Here is a 19884-nt window from a genome sequence, read left to right as displayed (position 1 = left end):
TTTGCAGGGAACAAATAAAATGTAGGCAAAGCATTCCGCTCCCAAAGAGCTGTTGGTAAAATACGAATATCACAAAGCTTCAGCTTAGCATATGGAAAGACAAAAAAAAAGTGAGGAAAAAACAAAAAGGTGACTAAGGAGAAAGACAAAGGAGACTCAGTATCTTGTCACAGACTCGTACTCCTTGTAAAATCCATCTCAGGTTAGGGGAAAAAAAAGGTCAAGCAAAAGGAACCAGGATCAGATGTGGTTAACATGAGAAAAACAGGGAAAACAGAAAGATATTACAGGGGAATAAATGAAAAACAGAATAGAGGATAAAGATTAGGACTTCAAGAAATTCATGCTGTGCAGTAAACAGTAAACACAGTAAAAAATGTGTAGAAATTTACAAAAAATTTCTGACAACTGAAATATGTCTCATACCTTACTGAGCTAAAGATGAAACAAGAAGAGTGGACAAATTGAATTTTTGGAAGTGTAAGTATAATGCAAATAAAAAGTTTTTGCAGATAGAACTCTATACAGGATAGCAAACACATGGAATTAACTAACTCACCACTCTTGACATTAAGTACATGATGTTTATCCAGAGACCATCCTCCTAAGTTTGAAGGATCCAGTTCAAATCCTTGCAGCAGTGCTGTCCTCTTCTCCCACAAAATGAGACTGGGGCAAGTCTCATATTCAAAACCCACAGACACTGAAATAAAATAAAATCTAATATACTTGCTGAACAAACACTGAATTAAATGTCCAGACCCCATTCACAACATTGAGCATTCCAGTTCCCCAGCTCCCTCAAGAAGATGGAGTGATTATATTCCTCACTTTTATTCTACAGTATTATATTCAGATCTTTGACTAGACACAAATTTGAAACTTCATTCACATGTACTCTGCAGGGATTTGATCACTTCTACTTTAATAGCTCACATTGGGAAGTGATGGGTTTGGTGAGAGGAGAGTGAGAAATAAATTTTTTAAACTAGAGTAAAATTATATTAAATAATTAAAAATATCAGATAACAGGACAAGATAAATTCTTAATTTGCCAGATGTTCACAGCATTTATTTAGTGTATTCATTCTACATACCATATACCAAAGGGCAGTGAAAACTTTGTGTGCATTTAAGCACAATTGCACCGCAAGCATTACACAGGACAGCAATATCCCATGAAGTAACTTAAGAAAGAAAAGCTACAGCAAAGAAGAATTTAGAAAATATAGAAAATAATTAAGACTTAAAAAAAAATCTGCTCTATCCACACTGGCACAGTTCTGATGCTCATTTTTAACACTGTTGTATCAAAGTTATTCAGATATTCAATGGAAACGGAAAAATATTATGATGATCACTCTTTTTCCCACCCACTAGAATCAAGCTGACTAAAAATAGCTACAGAACTACAAGACTGAACAGCATCAGAGGAACAGCATTTTCATTTCAAATGTGTAATACCACAAGAGACTACAATAAGACCATGTGTGAAAACCCAAATGCACTGCAGACTGCCAGCCAGTCCAGAATGAGGATCATTTTATAACTAAAGAAAATAAAATTGTAATGATGGATTAGGTTCCACCTAAGTTCCTGTGGCCAGTTTTTTCTATTGCCTGGTCTAAACCTTCAAAGTCAGGTACTGATCAGGCAACCCAGGCATGCTGATGAGTTTAGACCCTCTGAATATGATCTTTAATGTGTAAAAGAACTGTAATACAAAGATAAATTGTGTCAGGGAGACAAGAATGGTTCAGTCTATATTTGCTCCTCCATAAGGAAGTTTGAAGTTTTCTTATTTAGAATTACAGGTGTCACTTGGAAAGTTTTGGAGCTTGTATTCGCTGACTTACCTACAGCATCTGACAACCCATAAACCTTCTGACCGTAGGCATCTGTTTTGTCCCAGATAAATGTATATGCCAAGTTGGGAGATGCCTGAAATGACTTTTGGAACAAATGCCCTTCTACTGCTACCATCAAATGAACTTTGATCAGATTCAGTGGCACAAGTGTCTGAGTCATTATGATCTTCAGTAAGGATTTGTATCCAGCAGTGCGGGAACTCAGGTAGCTGAGCTTTATACTAGAGCCAGGGATCTCAATTTCTTCATGAAGAACCTGGATAGGAAAGAGGTCAAATATTTTACATTAATGTGTTTGTTTTTTTTTTTAATGTATCACCTTGTGTATTCTTATAAACTTATGTCTTTCTGTTACTGGGAGTGGATATCCTCAAAGAAACACAGTTCAGCTGACATTTCTGACAAATAATTATTTGGTGTCTGTGTACACATCTTCTTAAGAGCCCACTGCTGGCAAAAGGGCAAATAAGCACAACCATTTTTACTGCAAGTTATATGCAAGGGAAACATAAGAAAAATCATAGGAACTCACAACTTCCACTAACAGTGTAAAGCCTAACTGAATACAGCAGTGAAAAAATAGTACCAACAGAGTTTTCTTTTGTCGTAAGAAGGAAATAAGGAAACAGTCTGTGGTCAGCACCACATGCCAAGCCTTTGCAAAATTCTCTTGAAATGCCTAAGCTGGCATCTCAAATACACAGATATAGTTGATATGGTATATGATAATAGTAGGGTGCAAGGTAATCAAAGATAAATGAGTCTGGGTGATACAAACCTGGGATATCTCCTGCAGCCCTCATTAGGAAACCTGGTACCTGTCAGAACGAATGCAGCTCTGCAGAGATATCTGCTGTAGCAATTGCAGGGAACACATGGTGGCTGTGTGCTCAGGTCAGAACTGTCAGCTGACCCCTGATTTCTGTACCCTTTTCACTCACACTGTTCTTACCTGGGTTTCTGGCACAATGGGATTGCGGCTGGGAGTGTCACTGAAGAAAGTTGAAAGTGGTGATGAAATGATGACTGGGTCAGGACGGACAAACCCACTGAGATCACAGCTGGGAATGGAGTTCTCCTCTGTCTTCATCACCAGGGTGTCCATGGCATAGAAGCTGTTCCATGGCAGCCAGACTGTCCTTTCCTGGCTCATAAATGGGGCCCGTTCAAAGTGCAGCGTTAGGGATGCTCCACCATTTGCAACCAAGTCAAACCTAGAAAAGTGTGGCCTTTAGAAGTGGCAAGACTGAGTAATTCCAGTAATAACATTCCTGGCTAATGAGATAGGTATAGAGGCACACCAGTAGTGATGAGTATTGGTCTGATTTGGGGTGGGATAGAGTTAATTTTCTTCCTAGTAGCTGGCAGAGTGCTGAGTTTTGGATTCAGGATGAGAATAATGTTGATAACACAGGGTTGCATTTATTATTGCAAGGCAGTGCTTACACAGAGTCAGAGCCTTTCCTCCTCCTCACCCCACCACACCAGGGAGCAGAATGGGGGCTGGGAGGGGACACAGCTGGGACAGCTGTCCCCCGCTAAGGGATACCCCAGATCATACGGTGCCATTCTCGTTATATAAACTAGGGGGAAAGCTGCTCAGAATCTGGCTGAGAATTCCTTTATCTTTTTGTTATTTTCCTTTTCATTAGTTTTTATAATCATAATTTCAGTGATTAAACTGTTTTTATCTCAACGCAAGAGTTTTCTTACTTTTACCCTTGTGATTCTCTCCCCACACCTCCGAGGCAGGGAGAGTGAGCAGACCATGATTATGTTTTAAATGTCATGGTTCCAATGATCTATAGTGGGATGTGAACCTCTGGCAACTAAACAGCTGAAAACCAGCCAAGACAAGCAATGATTTGAAGTCACCTGGACAAAGCTCATTCTGATGATATTATAAATTCTGTATTAAGTAATTAAAAAAATACCCAACAAACAAATCACCACATTCATTATTACAAGTCACCTTTATATAGAAACAGCAGAGAAGCCAAGTTCATTCTGAGTTGGACACTGAATTATCCCTTTCCTAAAAGATCCTGTCCATCAAACATAGAATGGGACACACAGCAGTAAGAGAATAGTAATGAGAAGTGTAACACAAGTAAGATTTCCTGTCTCCAAGATAACTGATCTATCATTTTTCAGAGATACTAGGTGTTTACTCCAACCCCCTGCACAATCACAGCAGTAACATGGAGCTGCACAGGCATTTGAAACCTGGCCTAAATGAGAAATGCTTCCAGGTTGTTCTGACAACAGAAATAGGTGTCAGTTGTTCCATGTAAACGCTGGCAATGTAACAAATTACTCAATGACTTCAATAATCTATTCAAATTTAAATACAGTTCAGCTCACCATTTACTGCAACTTTAAACCACTGAAATCAACATTATACTTCTATTATAACAAATTAATATTCTGGAAAATACGGAACTTAAATACTCCCTATAGTTCAGTTGACTCCTATTATTATTTCAATTCAATTGTTTTTATGCAAGATCAAGATAAAATGGCAAATGTTTACAATGCCTGTGTCAGATAGACTGTTTTAGTTACCACAGCCAGTAAACCAGATAAACCATGACACACTGACTTTTGTTTATCTGAATTTGTGTGCATTTCAAATAAGCTGATACAAGGGGGAAAAAGCACTTTTTTGCACAGCAGGAAATTGTCTAAATATATTCAATTAGAATCTTTTGATTGCATTCTACCCTGAAGAAACTCAAAAGAGAATGTATCTTCAAAAGCAAAGAGAAGCAGAAGGGAAATTTTAACAAAATATACTATTCTATAATGATGCTTTCTTTTTTCCTAGAAGTGTTAGCCTGCACTGCATTTTAAAATAAAATATTTCTTGTCTCAGCTGGATACTGCCGTAGCCCACAAATGTTTTCATAGATACAGAGCAATTTATTTGAAAGGAGTTTGCCTGCTAACACGTCATTATCAGAAGTCAGCCTGTTCATATTTACATGCAGTTAGTATTCAAAATGCCGCGTGAAAAATTACTTTTGTGTTTACTTAATAGCTCTTTGCCCTGGGAGGAAGGCAATGCCTGGTACCACATGGTTCCATTAGATCACACCATCTGTTAATCAGCAAAGACACTCCACAGCAAACAGGGGCTCAGTGAAGCAGGGACACTCACGTGCCATCCTGACGAGTGATGGTGTAGCCGTACTTTGGATACTTGACAAACGACACGTTGACCCCAACTAGAGGAGTCCCATCTGTAGTCACCACTTGGCCTCTTATGAGAGACACAAGACTGAAAAAGAAAGAGAATTAAAGGTATTAAAGCTAATGACAAAAGCAAAGTTATGTTGTTTATAAGTGAAGCAGTGGAACACTTGTACCTCATTTACTCTAAATCCAGTTTACTCCAAAGGTTTTTAGAATACTGAGGAACCACAATATTGCCCAGCTCCCTCTATACACCTGAATCAAGAAACTGCTTGTCTACGCAGTGAGAGGTGTATAAAGAATGGCAGTCAGTGCTTTCCTTGTCTAACAAAGCTTTGCAGAGCACAAAGCTCCCTCACATTCAGCCAGGCCAAAGCTGTGACCCTGCAGCGACACTGAAACTCCCAAACCTCCCTGGGGGTACAGTACCATGCCTGTGGGTGCCTCACACACTTGACAAACAATGGTGCAATGCCATATCTCTGTTTTATACCACCAATTCTTCACCTCAAGGTTCAAATTCCCTCATCTTAGGGAATGACTGATGTTTGTACACTGCATTCAGTCCTGATTTGGAACCCTTGCTTGCACTTTGCCAAGGGAAGGATTTGGTTTCAAGTCCAGCTTTACACACAGGCAAGACAAAACATTTCTTTGGCCAGCAGGATAAGCAGCTTTGCTTAACCTAAGGGAGATGAAGATGAGTTATTCCTCTGCAAAGCACAGTCAGTTTTTTCTCTTTGGCAAGTGCTTTGCTGCTGCTAAGTGCACAGCGGGCACAAAGTGCTGCTGCTCCCAGCTGGAGAGGAGTTTCCAGCCCCTGGCTCCTTTCCCTTCCATCTTCCCTGTACCCTGAGAGAAGCAGATTGGGGAGGGGGGAAGCTGCTTTGTAAAAGGGCAATGGAAAAGGTAAAGCTTCTTGTAGATGGCTTCCACTTCTGCACTGGAAACGTGAAAACAGGAGAAGGCGACCTGGGAAACAGGGAGAGAGTGAAGTCCTCTTAGCCCACAATCTCAGGGATTGTAAAATTGCACTTTGCTGTAGTCACAGATGAAAAGATTTATTTATTCATCAGTCTGTGCTTCCAGCATGAGCCACCAACTCTGCTCTGCTGAGAGCCACGGAATGAAGAGCCCCTTCCCAGCAGGACTAGGGCTGCTCCCGAAGCTCAGCAGGCTCCAGGCTCATGCCAGGCACAGCACCCTGACCCAGGGATGTCTGGCCCCAGGCTGAGCTGCAGGACAAGGGGATGAAGCTGGGCTGAGCTTTGCTGAACACTGACAAATTGTGGTGGGCTCTGGGAGGGCCCCCTGCCAGAGAACAGCTCCTTTCATCAGCCAGACCAGGGATCATTTTCAGGTCCTTTCTGCCGACTCTGAGATGTTCAGGGGCTGTGATGTACCTTTCTAACGGTGTTATACCAGCTGTTTAACAACTATCTCCTCTATTTTTATTCCAAACAGGGTGCAATATTTTCTTCAATATTACATGAAAAAATCAAATTAATAAAACTGAGCCATTTCTGTTACTTTTCTTTTAGAACTTTCAAGTGCTTCTTGACCCTTCAGGTCAAATTCTAATTTGAAAACTCAACATTTTCTAAAAGAATATGGAATTTAATAGAAATTGAAACCTGTTGAGAAAAGTCTACTTGGGAACACATTGGACCAAGATAATTGTCTTGGCATTATTCATTTTGCTTGAATTATTTTATGTGACAAACACACAGAAATAGTTGCAGGGAAAAAGTCACTCAAGCTTCTCTAGGGAAACTGTGCAGAAAGTAGATTTAGAAAGAAATTGTCAGATGGCGGAAGAAAACTAATAATGCCCATGACTTAATTTTTTCTACTTTCAATTTTAATATTTCAGGAAATAATTTGAATAAAAATATTTTGGTTAATAATCTTCCTTTCTATTTCTGAAGTGCTAAAATAAGGAACACAATGGATATTAGAATAAGCTAAAATGTAGCTAAAATCTGGATTTATAAGAATCATTGTTTTGACTAAGTCATTTCAGAAGTGTAACAGACAAATTGAACTGATACAAGAATTACTTTTTTTTTTTAAACAAGGAATTTAAATACGTAAAAGCATGTGGCTTTTTTCCCTGAAAACTTCATTTCATCTCATTTCTGCACAGAAAAAAATCAGTGAGTTTTAACTATTTTTGCAATCAATAAATTTTGTTCTTTATTGCTTTAGCAGAGTAGGAAATAACTTCTTTTTCTTATACTGAGACTGGAAAAAAACCCCAAACCATTATTTTTTCCCACTTTTTCATGTCTTTCAATGTAATGATAGACTGAGCTAAGCAAACAGAGCTTACAAACATGGGAGCTACTTATTGAGATTATGGCAGCTTCAGTATATGGAAAACCTGGCAGCTGAACCTTGTGGCACTTTTAAAAGACAAAGCCATTAGTTTTAAAACTTACAATTTGACACTATACATTAGATTTGCCTAAAATTGGCACCAAAAATAACAGCTGAGCTGCAGAATTATCAGAAGTACCTTCAAAACTTAGAGGTGAAGGCCAATTTTAATATCATTAATAGGTCATTTGCAAAGACATGTTAAAATCTGCAGTGTAGTTCAGATGAATAAAACAGAACGAAGACTCCTACCATGAGGAGCCCTAAAAATAAAAATTCAAAGTTTCCAATGAGGTTTTTTTTAAAGGAGCCTCAGGATTGAAATGCTCAGCTCCTGTTTAGTCTAGAGCACTAATTCATAGAATCATAGAATGGGTTTGAAGGGACCTTAAGATCATTTTGTTCCAACCCCCTGCTTGGCAGGGTCACTTTCCACTATCCCAGGTTGCTCCAAGCCCCATCCAACCTGGCCTTAAACACTTCCAGGGATTAAAAAAAAACCAAAACAAAATCACCACAAATTTAGGTGAAAACAGAACAATTTTTTTCTATTTTTTCGAACAACTCCCTGTGTGTATGCATGGAGTATTTTACAGAATAGTAATTATATAGAGTAGGGTCCAACAGGGGTTTCCTGATAGAATATGGAAATGATTGTGTGCAGCACAGGGGTGAATACAATGGGGACCTGCTTGGTGTATCCAGAAACACTGTGATCCTCTTTTTACAGACAAATATTTAGGGACATGCTCTACATTACCCACTAAGCCTGTAATGGAATCCTGACTGAGGAAACAGTTTCCTGTAATGAAGTGCAATCTTTTGGGTGTTATCTCAAATGAAGCTCTTTCTTCAGTTTTAACTTTGGTGATATGAACATAATTAACATACTCATCAATTTCTTAGCATCTTTCCATGGAGACCTATTTATGTAATATTGATAAATACCAATCTTCTTGTAAGCATACAATGGCATCAAATATCAATTAATGATTTGCTAGCTTTTAGATTCATTACAAATATATAATTAATAATCTTAGGAAGAACAAGCATAGAAAAAGAAAAAAAACAAGAAGAAAAAGAAAACTTAGTCAGACGGATCAATGATACAAGTAAAACGGCTTTATGTAAGGAATAAATAATAAAACTCCATAAATCAATGTAACTTTAAAATTATTTGAAATGCTATTCCATTATTGAAATTTGTGTTAGTGGCACTACATAAAATTTAATCTCTTTTAACTGGAAACTAGTTTGCATTTTCCCTTTTTCTAGACTGCAGTCTTCATAAAATATAAACCTCAGAAGCTCCTACTCAGTGGAAGAAACCTTCTTCTGGGTGTTGCCAAAATGTTAAAATGCTAATAAAACTCAGTGTTATAAAACAGAGGCCACATCATAAACTGCAACAGCGTGGCCTCAGTGTGATCAGCTCCTGAGATGAAGCTCCTGAAAGCAGCCTCTCCTGTTGAACCACAAATAAAATCGCTGGCAGAAATTTTCCCATACAGTGCAACTGCACAGATCCGGTGTCACAGTCACAGCTGCTACCTGCTGTTGAAGGGATTTTCTCCGGGGATGATGTGAGTGCTGTCCTTCCCCACGAGGAGCTTGATGCGATCATAGAACGACTTCACAGCGGGAGCGCCGGGGTGGCTCTGCTGGATGATGTCCAGCGGGTCCCGCGAGCCCCGGCACAGGAGGCTGTTCTGGCAGGTGGCCTGCAGGCAGCAGTCTGGGTCCAGGCAGTCCACCAGGCCATCTGAAAGGTAACAGGCACTGAGATCCAGCACAGTGCTGTGGAGCAATAATACCCGTGGAAATCCCAGTGCACTGGGAAAAACTGTTAAAGCTCACTCTTCATACCACCCCTACACCCTAAACCTGGTGATTCAGTCAACAGTGCCATGAGGATGATGCTTTGGAGCACACTGGTTAAAAACCACTACAATTAATGTAAACCAGTGTTAGACAAGAATAAATCCCAAGAAATCTCTCAAGGGCTGACATTAGGCAAAATAAGTGGAAGGAATAAAGGATTTTTGTTTAGGTTATTTGCTTGTTTGTCTGGGGTTTTTTTTCTGTCTTGAGAATTAGGCTGTTTGATTTCATTTGTTCTGTTTGCAAAGCTGAGAGGAGATGGGGATGATAAAGTCATCGTTACCTAAGTAAAATAAAAATCACATTGCAGCCATGTTGGCAGTTCCTAGGGAAGGGCTGCTGGAACTCCCACCTCCCATGGATACCTGGCTCACGACTTGTGCGCGTGCTTGGGTAAGGAAGGATCAGTCCAAAGTTGGTGGGTTCAGTCATCATATTACAGATTAGGTTGTCCATCAAGAATATTTCTTAGGATGCATTTTTAAGAAAAAAAAAAGAATCTTAACACCAGAAATTAAAAGGGAATCAAGGGGGAGATCAATCTGTATACTTAGATAAATAACTGACTATTTTCAGCACTTACAGTAACGATTCTATTGTCATCTCTTCATTGGGTATCATTATTTAACTGAAATATGTTCTCTCAATGGAGTTCTACTATGATTTAGAAATTAATAACCTTTTGCTTTAAAATACTATCATCTCTAACAATTTAGAAACATTTGTTCACCTACTCTGGCAAGAATCAGGAGATCAGTCTGCAATCTGCTTATGTCTGTAAACCTTCAGAGACTTCCCAAGGTGCACCAATCTGATTTTTGAATACAAATATGGCCTGGGCATACACTGAGCATCATACACAAGACAGAGCATTCCAGCAGGGAAGCAGAAAAAAGTCCCTTAGGCTAAGATCATGACTCATGCATTTTCAGGATTTTCAAGTGCACAACAGACCAGCACAGCGATAACTGGAAAACAACAACCTAAAGGAAAAAAAACCAATCTAAAACTATGAAAACTTCCTTTTTTTACAATTAGCCTTGTATATCCAACCCATTGTGTGTGCCTGAAATGACTGTGCCTGACCTGATTTAAAAACAAAATTGCCAAGGTATGCTGACAGTGTTTCATTCAGGCCTCTAAGGAGATTTAAGTCAGACAAACTACCTTGTTGTGAAAACTGTATGTTGCTTTAAGGTCACTCGCCTATTCACATTAGGAGCTCCATTCATCTTGAAATCCTCTCCAACGTGGCTGTAGGAACTTTCTGTCTCGCTACAGTTCATTTTCTACCCACTTTATATAATCATTCTAAGGACATAATTAGCTTCAGGGTATAACTAAAGGCAGTTTTCCTATTAAGCTCCGAGAAATTCTCAGCATCCTGCATTCTTTCTCAGTCTGTGAGACCTCTACAACTATGAACCGAGATTTACCCACTGTTTAGTCCACTCAGTTCTGTTAGTCAGATGACCACCAGGCAAGAAAATCCTATCAACACACTAGAAATAACAGAGGAAAAATACAGGATATAAATTACTCCCTTTGATGAATTTACATTTACCTATTCAAGCTGCATCATATTTTTGCTATACCTGTTATTAGAGGTGAGCATAAGTTATGTCTGTAATGACCTCATCACGCAGCAGATTATGGGATGCTGTAGCCAAACACTTGTGATGACACCATGAACTGGGAATGGGCATATCAATCCCTTAGGCTCCTGTCAGTCATGCGAATCACATCTTTATGCTTGCGAGCCCCCTTGGATATTGTCTGACATTGCAATCTTCAGTAAATTACCCCGCCACTGCCAATCTCACCGTTATCTCACAAACAATCAAGCAGGCAATCAAACTGCTCTGAATTGCCAGTTCAGGACCTGGGAGGCTGGAAACATCTCCATTCAACAGCAGGGAGAAACCTGCCTGTGATTCCTTCCATGTAAGAAGGTTTTGCTGCAGTTCTGTGAATTCAGACTCAGATGCTTTCAGACGCTTACAACAGTATTTTGAAAAGACAGGCATAGAGCATAACACAGTTTACTTTTTAGAACATTATTGCTTATATGGCTTTATTCCCCTGTATTAATTTATTCTCAGATGGCAGGATTCAGGACTGAGGATATTTTTACCTTATGTGAACTAGTTGATCCAGGTTGTACAGCAGCACCAAGGTCTGGGTCCGCTCAGCACACACAGCCAGGCCCTGTGCACTGCTGCTCGGTATCAAAGGCTTAGACACCACTGTGCTGCTCACATCCACAGCTGCTGCTATTATTGACTTTGCTGCTCTGAAAACTCTGACTCCATGCGTGAAAGAGAATTGGTTTCTGTCAGAATATACCTGGTTTTAGTTCACCTTTGCCTAATTTGCTATCTGGACTCTTATCACAGAATGGCTGTGATTGGCAAGGACACCTGGAGGTGATCAGGTCCAGCCCCCTGCTCAAGCAAGGCAACCAGAGGCTGGTTGCCCAGGACCATGCTCGGACAGCTTTTGAATGACTCTGAGGATGGAGACTCCACAGCCTCACTGGGCATCCTGCTCCAGTGCTCAGTCACTAGACAAAGAAGTGTCTCCCAGCATACATTTGTGCCTGGGGTTGTTCCTCCTCAGGTGCAGGACCTTGCACTTCATGAGGTTTCTCTCAGCCCATTTTTCCAGCCATACTGTACTGTTATATATGAAGTAAATTGTTACAGAATCATTTATTTGCATTAGACTCAGCTGATTAAAACCAGAGCTAGAAAAAAAAGTACCTTCTGTAAAAGAAAATTCTGCTATTAGCATAAATTTTAATTAGAATTCAGTACTTCGAGTTTTAATACACAGTTCAGAGCTTGTCATCCTCCAAATTTCCTCAGGTATGCTGAATTATTTATATGGTTAATTCAATGACAAACCCTCACCACTTGCCTCACCAAAATATTGCTGCTTTTCATGGCATACACAGCTGAGTTTCAAGTGGGCAGTGACCTCTCTGATACTCTGCATGCTAAAGGGGGGAGGCTGGAGAGGGAGCTAAGATGGTGCTGAACCTTTTCCCACAATCTGAGAACAAAACAAGTCCTGACTTGGCCTTAACTGAGAAGAAAGAAATAGGAAATTTTGATCTGATTTCAACTGGCAGCACAGGATTAGCTCTCCATTGCTGTTCGTGGTTTTTCTGAATTCTCAAATCTTTTCAGAAATGAAGCAAGCGACATGCTATCCCTCTTGAAGAGTTCACTTTGCTAATGAATACATACATTTCTCAACTTTCTGTGAACTGTTCCACAAGCTTTTTGGCAGACTTAACTACACAGCAAAGAGAAAACTTTGAAGAATTACTTGAAAGTAGATTAACCTACTCATGCATGTCATATTTGTGACTGCCTTATTATTTTATTCCTCTTGACCATCATTAGAAGGACTAAAAGCTCTCAGGAGGAATAGTGATATATTTTACCCCATTAATATTCTAATGTATTTAGAACCTCTCAGCATCAGTGTTCCTTTGTCACTGAATATATTTCTCACCACGCCCAGGTTACTGGATTGCAGAATTAGAAAGGTGCTACACCTTTCTGCAGAAAGTTGATGCTTGAGCTATTGGGGTTTTTTAAACCTCAATGACTAAATTATCTACAGTTTCCACACTTCTTCAAGCACTTGCAGGTTGTGCTTCAGGTTCAATTCACGATGCATATCAGAATGAGTCCACTTTGACCTGACATCCAGCTCTCTAAGACGATGCTTTCTGTACCCAGCAAGGGACAATTCTGTTTCCAACCCAAAACTCCCGAGCCCACGCTCAGCAGAGGGCATCCTTACACTTCACTAGCTGCAGGAGCTGGGGACTTTCAAAGCCTAATTCCTGGAAATTTTTCTTCTTCCAATAAACATTTCAGACTGATGATTAAAATGGAGGTGGGGAGGGGGGGAACAGAAGCTACTATGAACCCTGAGGGCAAAAGGGTCTTTGATCACTCTGAGGGCAAATTAGTTAATTTATCATGATCCAATTTTAATTATGTGCAGTATTAATATACCCAAGGTGAAAGAATTAGAGATGCTCTATCAGATTATCAAAAGAGTAGGCCTTCTCTCTGCCAACACAGAAATATTTTAATTGAGCTCTAAAACTGCATGCAAAACTGCTTCCACAGGCAGGCTATGCCACAGCCCAGTATATCTCATAACCAGGAAAGTTTATCTAATATTTAACCCAAATTTTCACACTTTTGTAGCCTGATCTAATTACTGTGATCTATATTGGCATGTATCATTCAAAATAATTCCTCAGAAGTTCCTGGTGCTAACAAGAAAGGAAACTCTTCTATTCCTGTAGCTCCAGGAATTCTGCTCCAGCCCTGTAAAGACTCCTTGTAAACCATCAGGACACTCATTTACATCACTGGCTTTTGTAACTAACTGTGAGCACAACAGAATATTTTGTAACCCAAATCCCAAACCTCACAGGACAAGATGGATTGTAAATTCCAAGTTGTGGTAAAGCAGAATGAACCAGGAGATTGGTTGTGCCTTCAAATGCCCCAAAACCTCCCCAATGAGGCTTTAAAGTACCCTGGAAGATGAGAGTGGTGAAGCACCAGCCCCACTTCCCTGGCCCACTCAGTATCCCCGTGCTGCCTGGAGCCCTGGCAGTCAGGAAAAGCCTCATTCTGGGGCATTCTTTTCTTTCTGGGGCATCCCTGAGAGCACCAGCTGGAAGAACCCACTGCAGGTGCAGCTCCAGCTATGCATGAGCTTGGGGGTCTCTCAGAACCTGTGGATTATTGATGCTCCAACTCCAAACCACTCCTTGCTCGAGCCAGGCTGACCCAAAGGGCTGTAAAATGAGAACAACCTTGAAAAAAAAAGTTTGTCCAGCTCCAGTGTACACAGCCACCTCCACGGATCCTGGTGCCTTTTCAAACCATGGAATTTGCAGTCACTGAGCTTCTTGCTTTTGCTTCTGCCCGGGCTGTGAGAGGGAGTTACTGTAGTACCACGTCCCGTGAGGGACAGGGAAAGGATAAGCTGGCTAATGTGTGTAAAGGCGATTAGAGGCTGACATGAAGTTGTAACACAATCACAAACAAGCACACTCATTAGCTCTTGTCAAACTTTGAGTGCCTACTTTTGATACAGATTTTATACCTGAGCCCACGTGACTCACTCTGGCCCCCATCCACAACAGATTTCATCTCCTGATTGCATTTAATGTTCCACAACTGACTATTGTACAGGCTCCAGGAAGGTATTTTCTGTGCCAAGAGTATTCTGGGTATTTATATTGAGAACTTCATAAAATCTTTTGTCTGTGCTGAATTAGAGACCCCCGCTGAGGCAATGCTTGTTGAGGCAAGCTAAATTACATGATTTGCTTTTGTGCTGTGAAATACTTGTATTATCTTAAATGTCACGAGCCTGATGCAGTATCAAGTCACAGGATTTGTAATTTTCTAAAAGCAATTTTTTTCTAAATGTTTATTGCAGGAAGACACTTTTCTTTCTATTTTCCTTCTGTCTAATTTCAGAGATGAGTTTTCTAAGACAACTCAAATAAACAGCCTTTCAATCAGTCAAGTGCACTGTCCTGACAGTGAACTTCACTAGAAATGTATTTTTCTTGTGAATTGAAGAGATTTCACACTGGAGCAGATAGTTGGCTTTCTCTAATTCGTTATCTTTAATGTATTATGTCAAACAGAATTACCACCAACTGTACTTCCTGGTGGGGTTAAAGATATAGAATAACAAACTGAAGGGCAAAATTTGCCTTCTGAGAGATGCTCATACCTCTTTGGAAAGCCAAGTGGTAAAGACATTAAAATGTATTTTAAAAAGAGTGTCCCACTTTGCATAACAAATAAATTCCTCATTTCTATTTAGCTTAGTATTCTATACAGCTATGGGTTGCTTCCTTTCCTTTTCCTACCAATTTTAGATCAGATAATTACATTGTGAGGAGAAATGTGATCTGGGAAGTGATAGAAGCAGTGACTGCATTTAAGCTTTTTTTTTTTTTAACCTGCCTGCACCTGTCCTATCCATCCTGATCAAATCTGAAACAAACAAATTTAGCAAAATTTTGCTTATTTTCTGTTTTTCTTTCTCTGAGATTACATAATTTAACTGTCTTGCCAATAAAAACCACAAGAATGAGCAATTTTGAATGGATGCAAAAGGTGGGAGAATGGAGAAAGAAGGAAAAGAAGAGCCTAGAAAGAGCAAGCCTGGTGGGCAATATGGGCTCCTGCCAAGGCTGCCTCTGCAGACGACAGGATTTTTAAATCTGCCTCCCAAATTATCCCAAGGCACTCAGGACAAAGATTCCTCAAATGTGATGGATATCAGCTGCATCCAACATTTAGTGAAACTATACTTTAGAAAAGACATCTGAGTTTTGCTGTGTGTCCCATTGTCTCATGGACCTGGAGGCACTGGAACATCTAAGGTGAAATCTAGTTAAGCAGGAGACTGTTTTGAGATACTAAAAACATTTTTCTATTTAAGAACAAGCAAATTATTATAAAATAGTTATTGCAAAATGATGGGTATAAACAGCCACAGTAGTGATTTTCTTATGCAATATGCCAAAAGAAATAGGAACTTAAAAAGTAGCATATCCTCTGCTGTTCCTCAAAATACCATCTGTAATGCCTTAATTTCCTAAAATAAAGCCACGGTGAATTAAATGGGTTATACGTGTCTATTAGGGGGATTATATATTGTAATCACAATTACAGGTCTTAAAATAAAGCTGTTTCTAATCCCTCCAAAAGATGCTTAATAATGATTAGATTACTGAGGGACTGATTAAGGGAAGATAGTAGTTTTAGAAGCAGCCACAGTGAGCAAATTATGTAATCCAAACACGGTTTGGAAAACAGAAGCACCTTCCAATTTAAAGAGATCTTAAAAGTGAGTCAATGCCAGAATGCCCTTACTTTTCAGTTAGGCTTCCTCCTTAAAGAAAAATGATGAAAAAAAAAAAAAAAAAGAACAAAAAGATAAATAAGAGACTTTCAAGTTTTTTCAGCAGAGTAGCTTATGTACCAGAGTAACCCTAAACAGGTTCATAAAGAATCACAGAACCACAGGCTGGTTTGGGTTGGAAGGGACCTTAAAACTCATCCAGTGCCCCCCCCTGCCATGGGCAGGGATACCTTCCACTGCCCCAGGCTGCTCCAAGCCCCTCCAACCTGGCCTTGGACACTTCCAGGAGAAAGACTTAGTTAAGCCCATGTCTTGATTTGACATATGGTGGTAAGGACAAAAGCAGGTGAATTTCCCAATGTTACCTCACAGCTCCACCTGAACAGCCCTAAGAGGAGAAAACAGATTTGGAGATTCTCTTCTCTTGCTGCTCTGGAATCACATTCCATTTATGCCAGTAATCCACACTGACATCTCATTTAAAATGAAGATTTGTAAGTCTAAAAGAGAGGGGGACTCATCTGCCTCTTCTAGGAATAAACCAACTAAAGGACATTGATCTGAAATGGAAAGAAAATATTAAGTATAATCTTTCATTTTTCTCTTTTTGAACTATGGTATGGAGTTTGCATTGTGGCAGATAATAAGACAAAGCAGGACAAATGGGAAACCCTGTGGAGTCAGTGGCAATGCTCTCCTTGACATTCATAAAATGAAGACTTGGCCCAAGGCCTTTGAATCTGATTGTGAGATACAATTGCAATAAGAATGGCTGAACAGGGAAAAAGCTCCAAAATATTTAAATTTGCTGCCACAGAAGACAGGAAATGATAGTTCCCTTTCAGTGACATGCTGAAGGAACTGTATTTTAACAACATGCAGAAAAGAAGGAGGTTGAACTGTCCAGAGAAAGACCTCATTTAGGGAAAAAAAAGTATTTTTAGCTACCCTACTGCCTTCTGAAAGAACAGCTTGTTTGTTCTGTACTACCCCAGAACTACTGCTTATGTTAACAGAGCAATGTTGGTAATGGAGCAGCAAATGAGTTCAACACTTTGCTGCAAATAAACTCAGCTGAGTTTCAAATGAAAAGAGTGACTGGGAGGAGAGGCAATTTCTTTAACTTCTAATAAACTTGCATTTTATGTGAAACTTGGGGTTGTGGTAACTCGCTGGATCTTTAATATTGATTCCCATAGTACAGTTTTCAGCTTTGTCTAATGAGAAAACTTAATTTTATCTGTTCCTTTATATACAGAGTCACAATTACACAAAGGTGCAGCTGGAAGCACAGAACACACATCCCTTCCAGCCTCTCCATTCCTGCACACTCCCCTACAAACACAGAGGTCATAGGACACATTCCTGGCCAGGTGTGCAGTGAACCAGGCACATACAGAGCAGCACATCTTAGGCAAAGGCAGGACTGCACTCTAAGATACCAAGCATTAAGTGATTAACATTGTATTCGTTGTTTGAGTTTTATTGTAGTTCTTGTGACTGTCAATTTGACAAACTGATGGTGAGGACAACGTCTTTGTCCTCACAGTGCACATGGGAAAGGACCCCATGACATCTCAAAGACATCTGAAACCCAAAATATAATCAAGCAAACTGCAGCTGCACAAATCACCAAGGCATGAGGGAGAGCGAGAGCGCTGCAGTGGCACAGCCTGTGGGGAGCTCTGTGTAGGAAACACACCGTGGCTCAAAGGCTCTCTTTCGTTTTTCAGGAGTGCCTGGCAAGCTTGTGGAGAAACAGCAGCTGAACAGGTGCTGAACAGCACCTGACCTCCCTTATACAAACATTCTACAGGAATTAATAAGGATGAGACTATTAAGAGCAGGAATGAGCATTGAATTAAAGTACTGAGCAAAGGGTCAGAAGACAAGAGATTCATTTCTGCCTTTATCATAAAATCCCCATATGAAAATGTGTGGGTCAAAGGGACTTCTCAGGTTGTTTGGATCTTGGCTCAAGCTTAAATTTTCAAACTGTTTACACGCACAAGAACCAACGAGCAGTAACCACTCTAGTCTCTGGAAAAAAAATTACTTAAAATGCGAACATTGAGAACATCTGAAGAGTTCTCCCCTAAACCTCTCCAGCCTTCAGCTAGACCATCTAATTTTCTTTCAGGTGCTTTACTATGGTAAACCAAAATCCATGCAACTTGCATGATGATGGAATAGACAATTCTTCATTAATTATTAATTAATAATATTATATATCTGTTGTATGGCATATTCTCTCTGTATTCTTTGCCTTTGATAAGCTACTGTTTGCCTTCCTTGAGTAAGGTTTACAGTTCTACAATTTTTCATTAGGATGAGCAGCTGAATAGTGTCACTGGTCATTTTTAGCCCTGCTTGTCTGTTTTACAAGTGCAAAATACTGTCCTAGATATATAAATAAACTTCTTGTTCTGGCATTTCCAAAAACATTTCCAAACTTTTTCCTTTATTTGAGGAAATTCTAGTAATACATCCATTTTCAAATTTCCCTTTATAACCTTCAAAGCCTGTAAAAACGGCAAACCCAAGCATTTAACTTCTTAGTTTCTTACACTGAATATTAACACAAGTTTAGTGGGTTTTGTTGTATACTTAAATGCCAATTAACATACTTTGGCAGTTAGATTCTGCTCTTTATAATTCTGTAACAGCTGTAAAGCAAGCTCTAGTTCTCTGAAATTGAATTAGCTTTAGAACTTTTAAAATACTCCTCTAAGCACTGAGCATGTGGAACCAAGGAACTAACAGATGATTTACAAATTAAAACTAGCTGATGATATTCAGGTGTGGTTAATATCATGTAATCAAAACCAAATACACCTTTTTCTCAGTTTGGGACTTACAACAGTTTCTAAACCCTGAAATCTTACATAGAATTAAAACACTCATCCTAATGACAATTTTACCCTTGATACAGCCCAATGTTGCTTTGCAGTTTTAGGAAATACATTTATAAAATATCTATTAATCAGCAAACAGCAGATGCTTTCTTTAGATTAATTATTGGCCAAAGAAAAGGGAAGGAGTCTCAAGGAAGAAAGCTGTGTGTGATGTTTGGTTTATAACAGAGAGCAGAAGCCCACGAAAAAGAATCTCTGTGATTTACTAAAGACATTATATTGAAAGGAATAAGCAAGTTCCTTTAAATGAAGGAGCAAATTAACCGATCTTGTTTAGAAAGAACAACATCTCAGAACTGCTTTCAGGCCACCACGGAAGGCTCTACAAAACCAGAAAAACAGCTTTGAAGGGAAACACAGGACACATCCTGCATTTAATAGCGAAATGCCTGATAAAGGGCAGGGAAAAAAAGCCGGGATGTCAGCCCCTTACACCCATACATGCCCATTCAGCACATCTCACCCCACCCTTCAGAGTCTGGCACATGAACTGTGCAGTGTGACAGCAAGGGACAGCCTGGCAGGGGCTGTGTGACAGCAGGGGACAGCCTGGCAGGGGCTGTGTGAGAGCAGGGGACAGTCGGACAGGGGCTGTGCACAGGACAGCGCGGTCCCAGCACGGACAGTACAAGGTGGCTCTGTCAGCTGCTCCGAGGGGCACACGGGCACAGGGAGCTCCTCTGCCGCTCCTGTGCCCCAGGAGCCCGCAGCAGGCCGCC

The 19884-nt window shown here is 39.9% G+C and overlaps 1 protein-coding gene across 1 annotated transcript in view; it reads right to left on the bottom strand.

The window, feature by feature from the left end:
* TENM2 (teneurin transmembrane protein 2) overlaps positions 1-19884 on the bottom strand; it is a 618654-nt gene that overhangs the window by 32122 nt on the left and 566648 nt on the right. Inside the window, 5 exon segments of the mRNA XM_017726535.1 lie at positions 560-703; positions 1857-2124; positions 2821-3082; positions 5029-5148; positions 8994-9204. Coding sequence (XP_017582024.1) covers positions 560-703; positions 1857-2124; positions 2821-3082; positions 5029-5148; positions 8994-9204 — 1005 coding nt within the window.

This window comes from Corvus brachyrhynchos, unplaced genomic scaffold (assembly GCF_000691975.1).
Source record: "Corvus brachyrhynchos isolate BGI_N302 unplaced genomic scaffold, ASM69197v1 scaffold262, whole genome shotgun sequence".
In the NCBI taxonomy this organism is placed as follows: Eukaryota; Metazoa; Chordata; class Aves; order Passeriformes; family Corvidae; genus Corvus; species Corvus brachyrhynchos.
The sequence above is the reverse complement of the archived record's forward strand: the minus strand, read 5'-3'. Positions and strand labels throughout refer to the sequence as shown.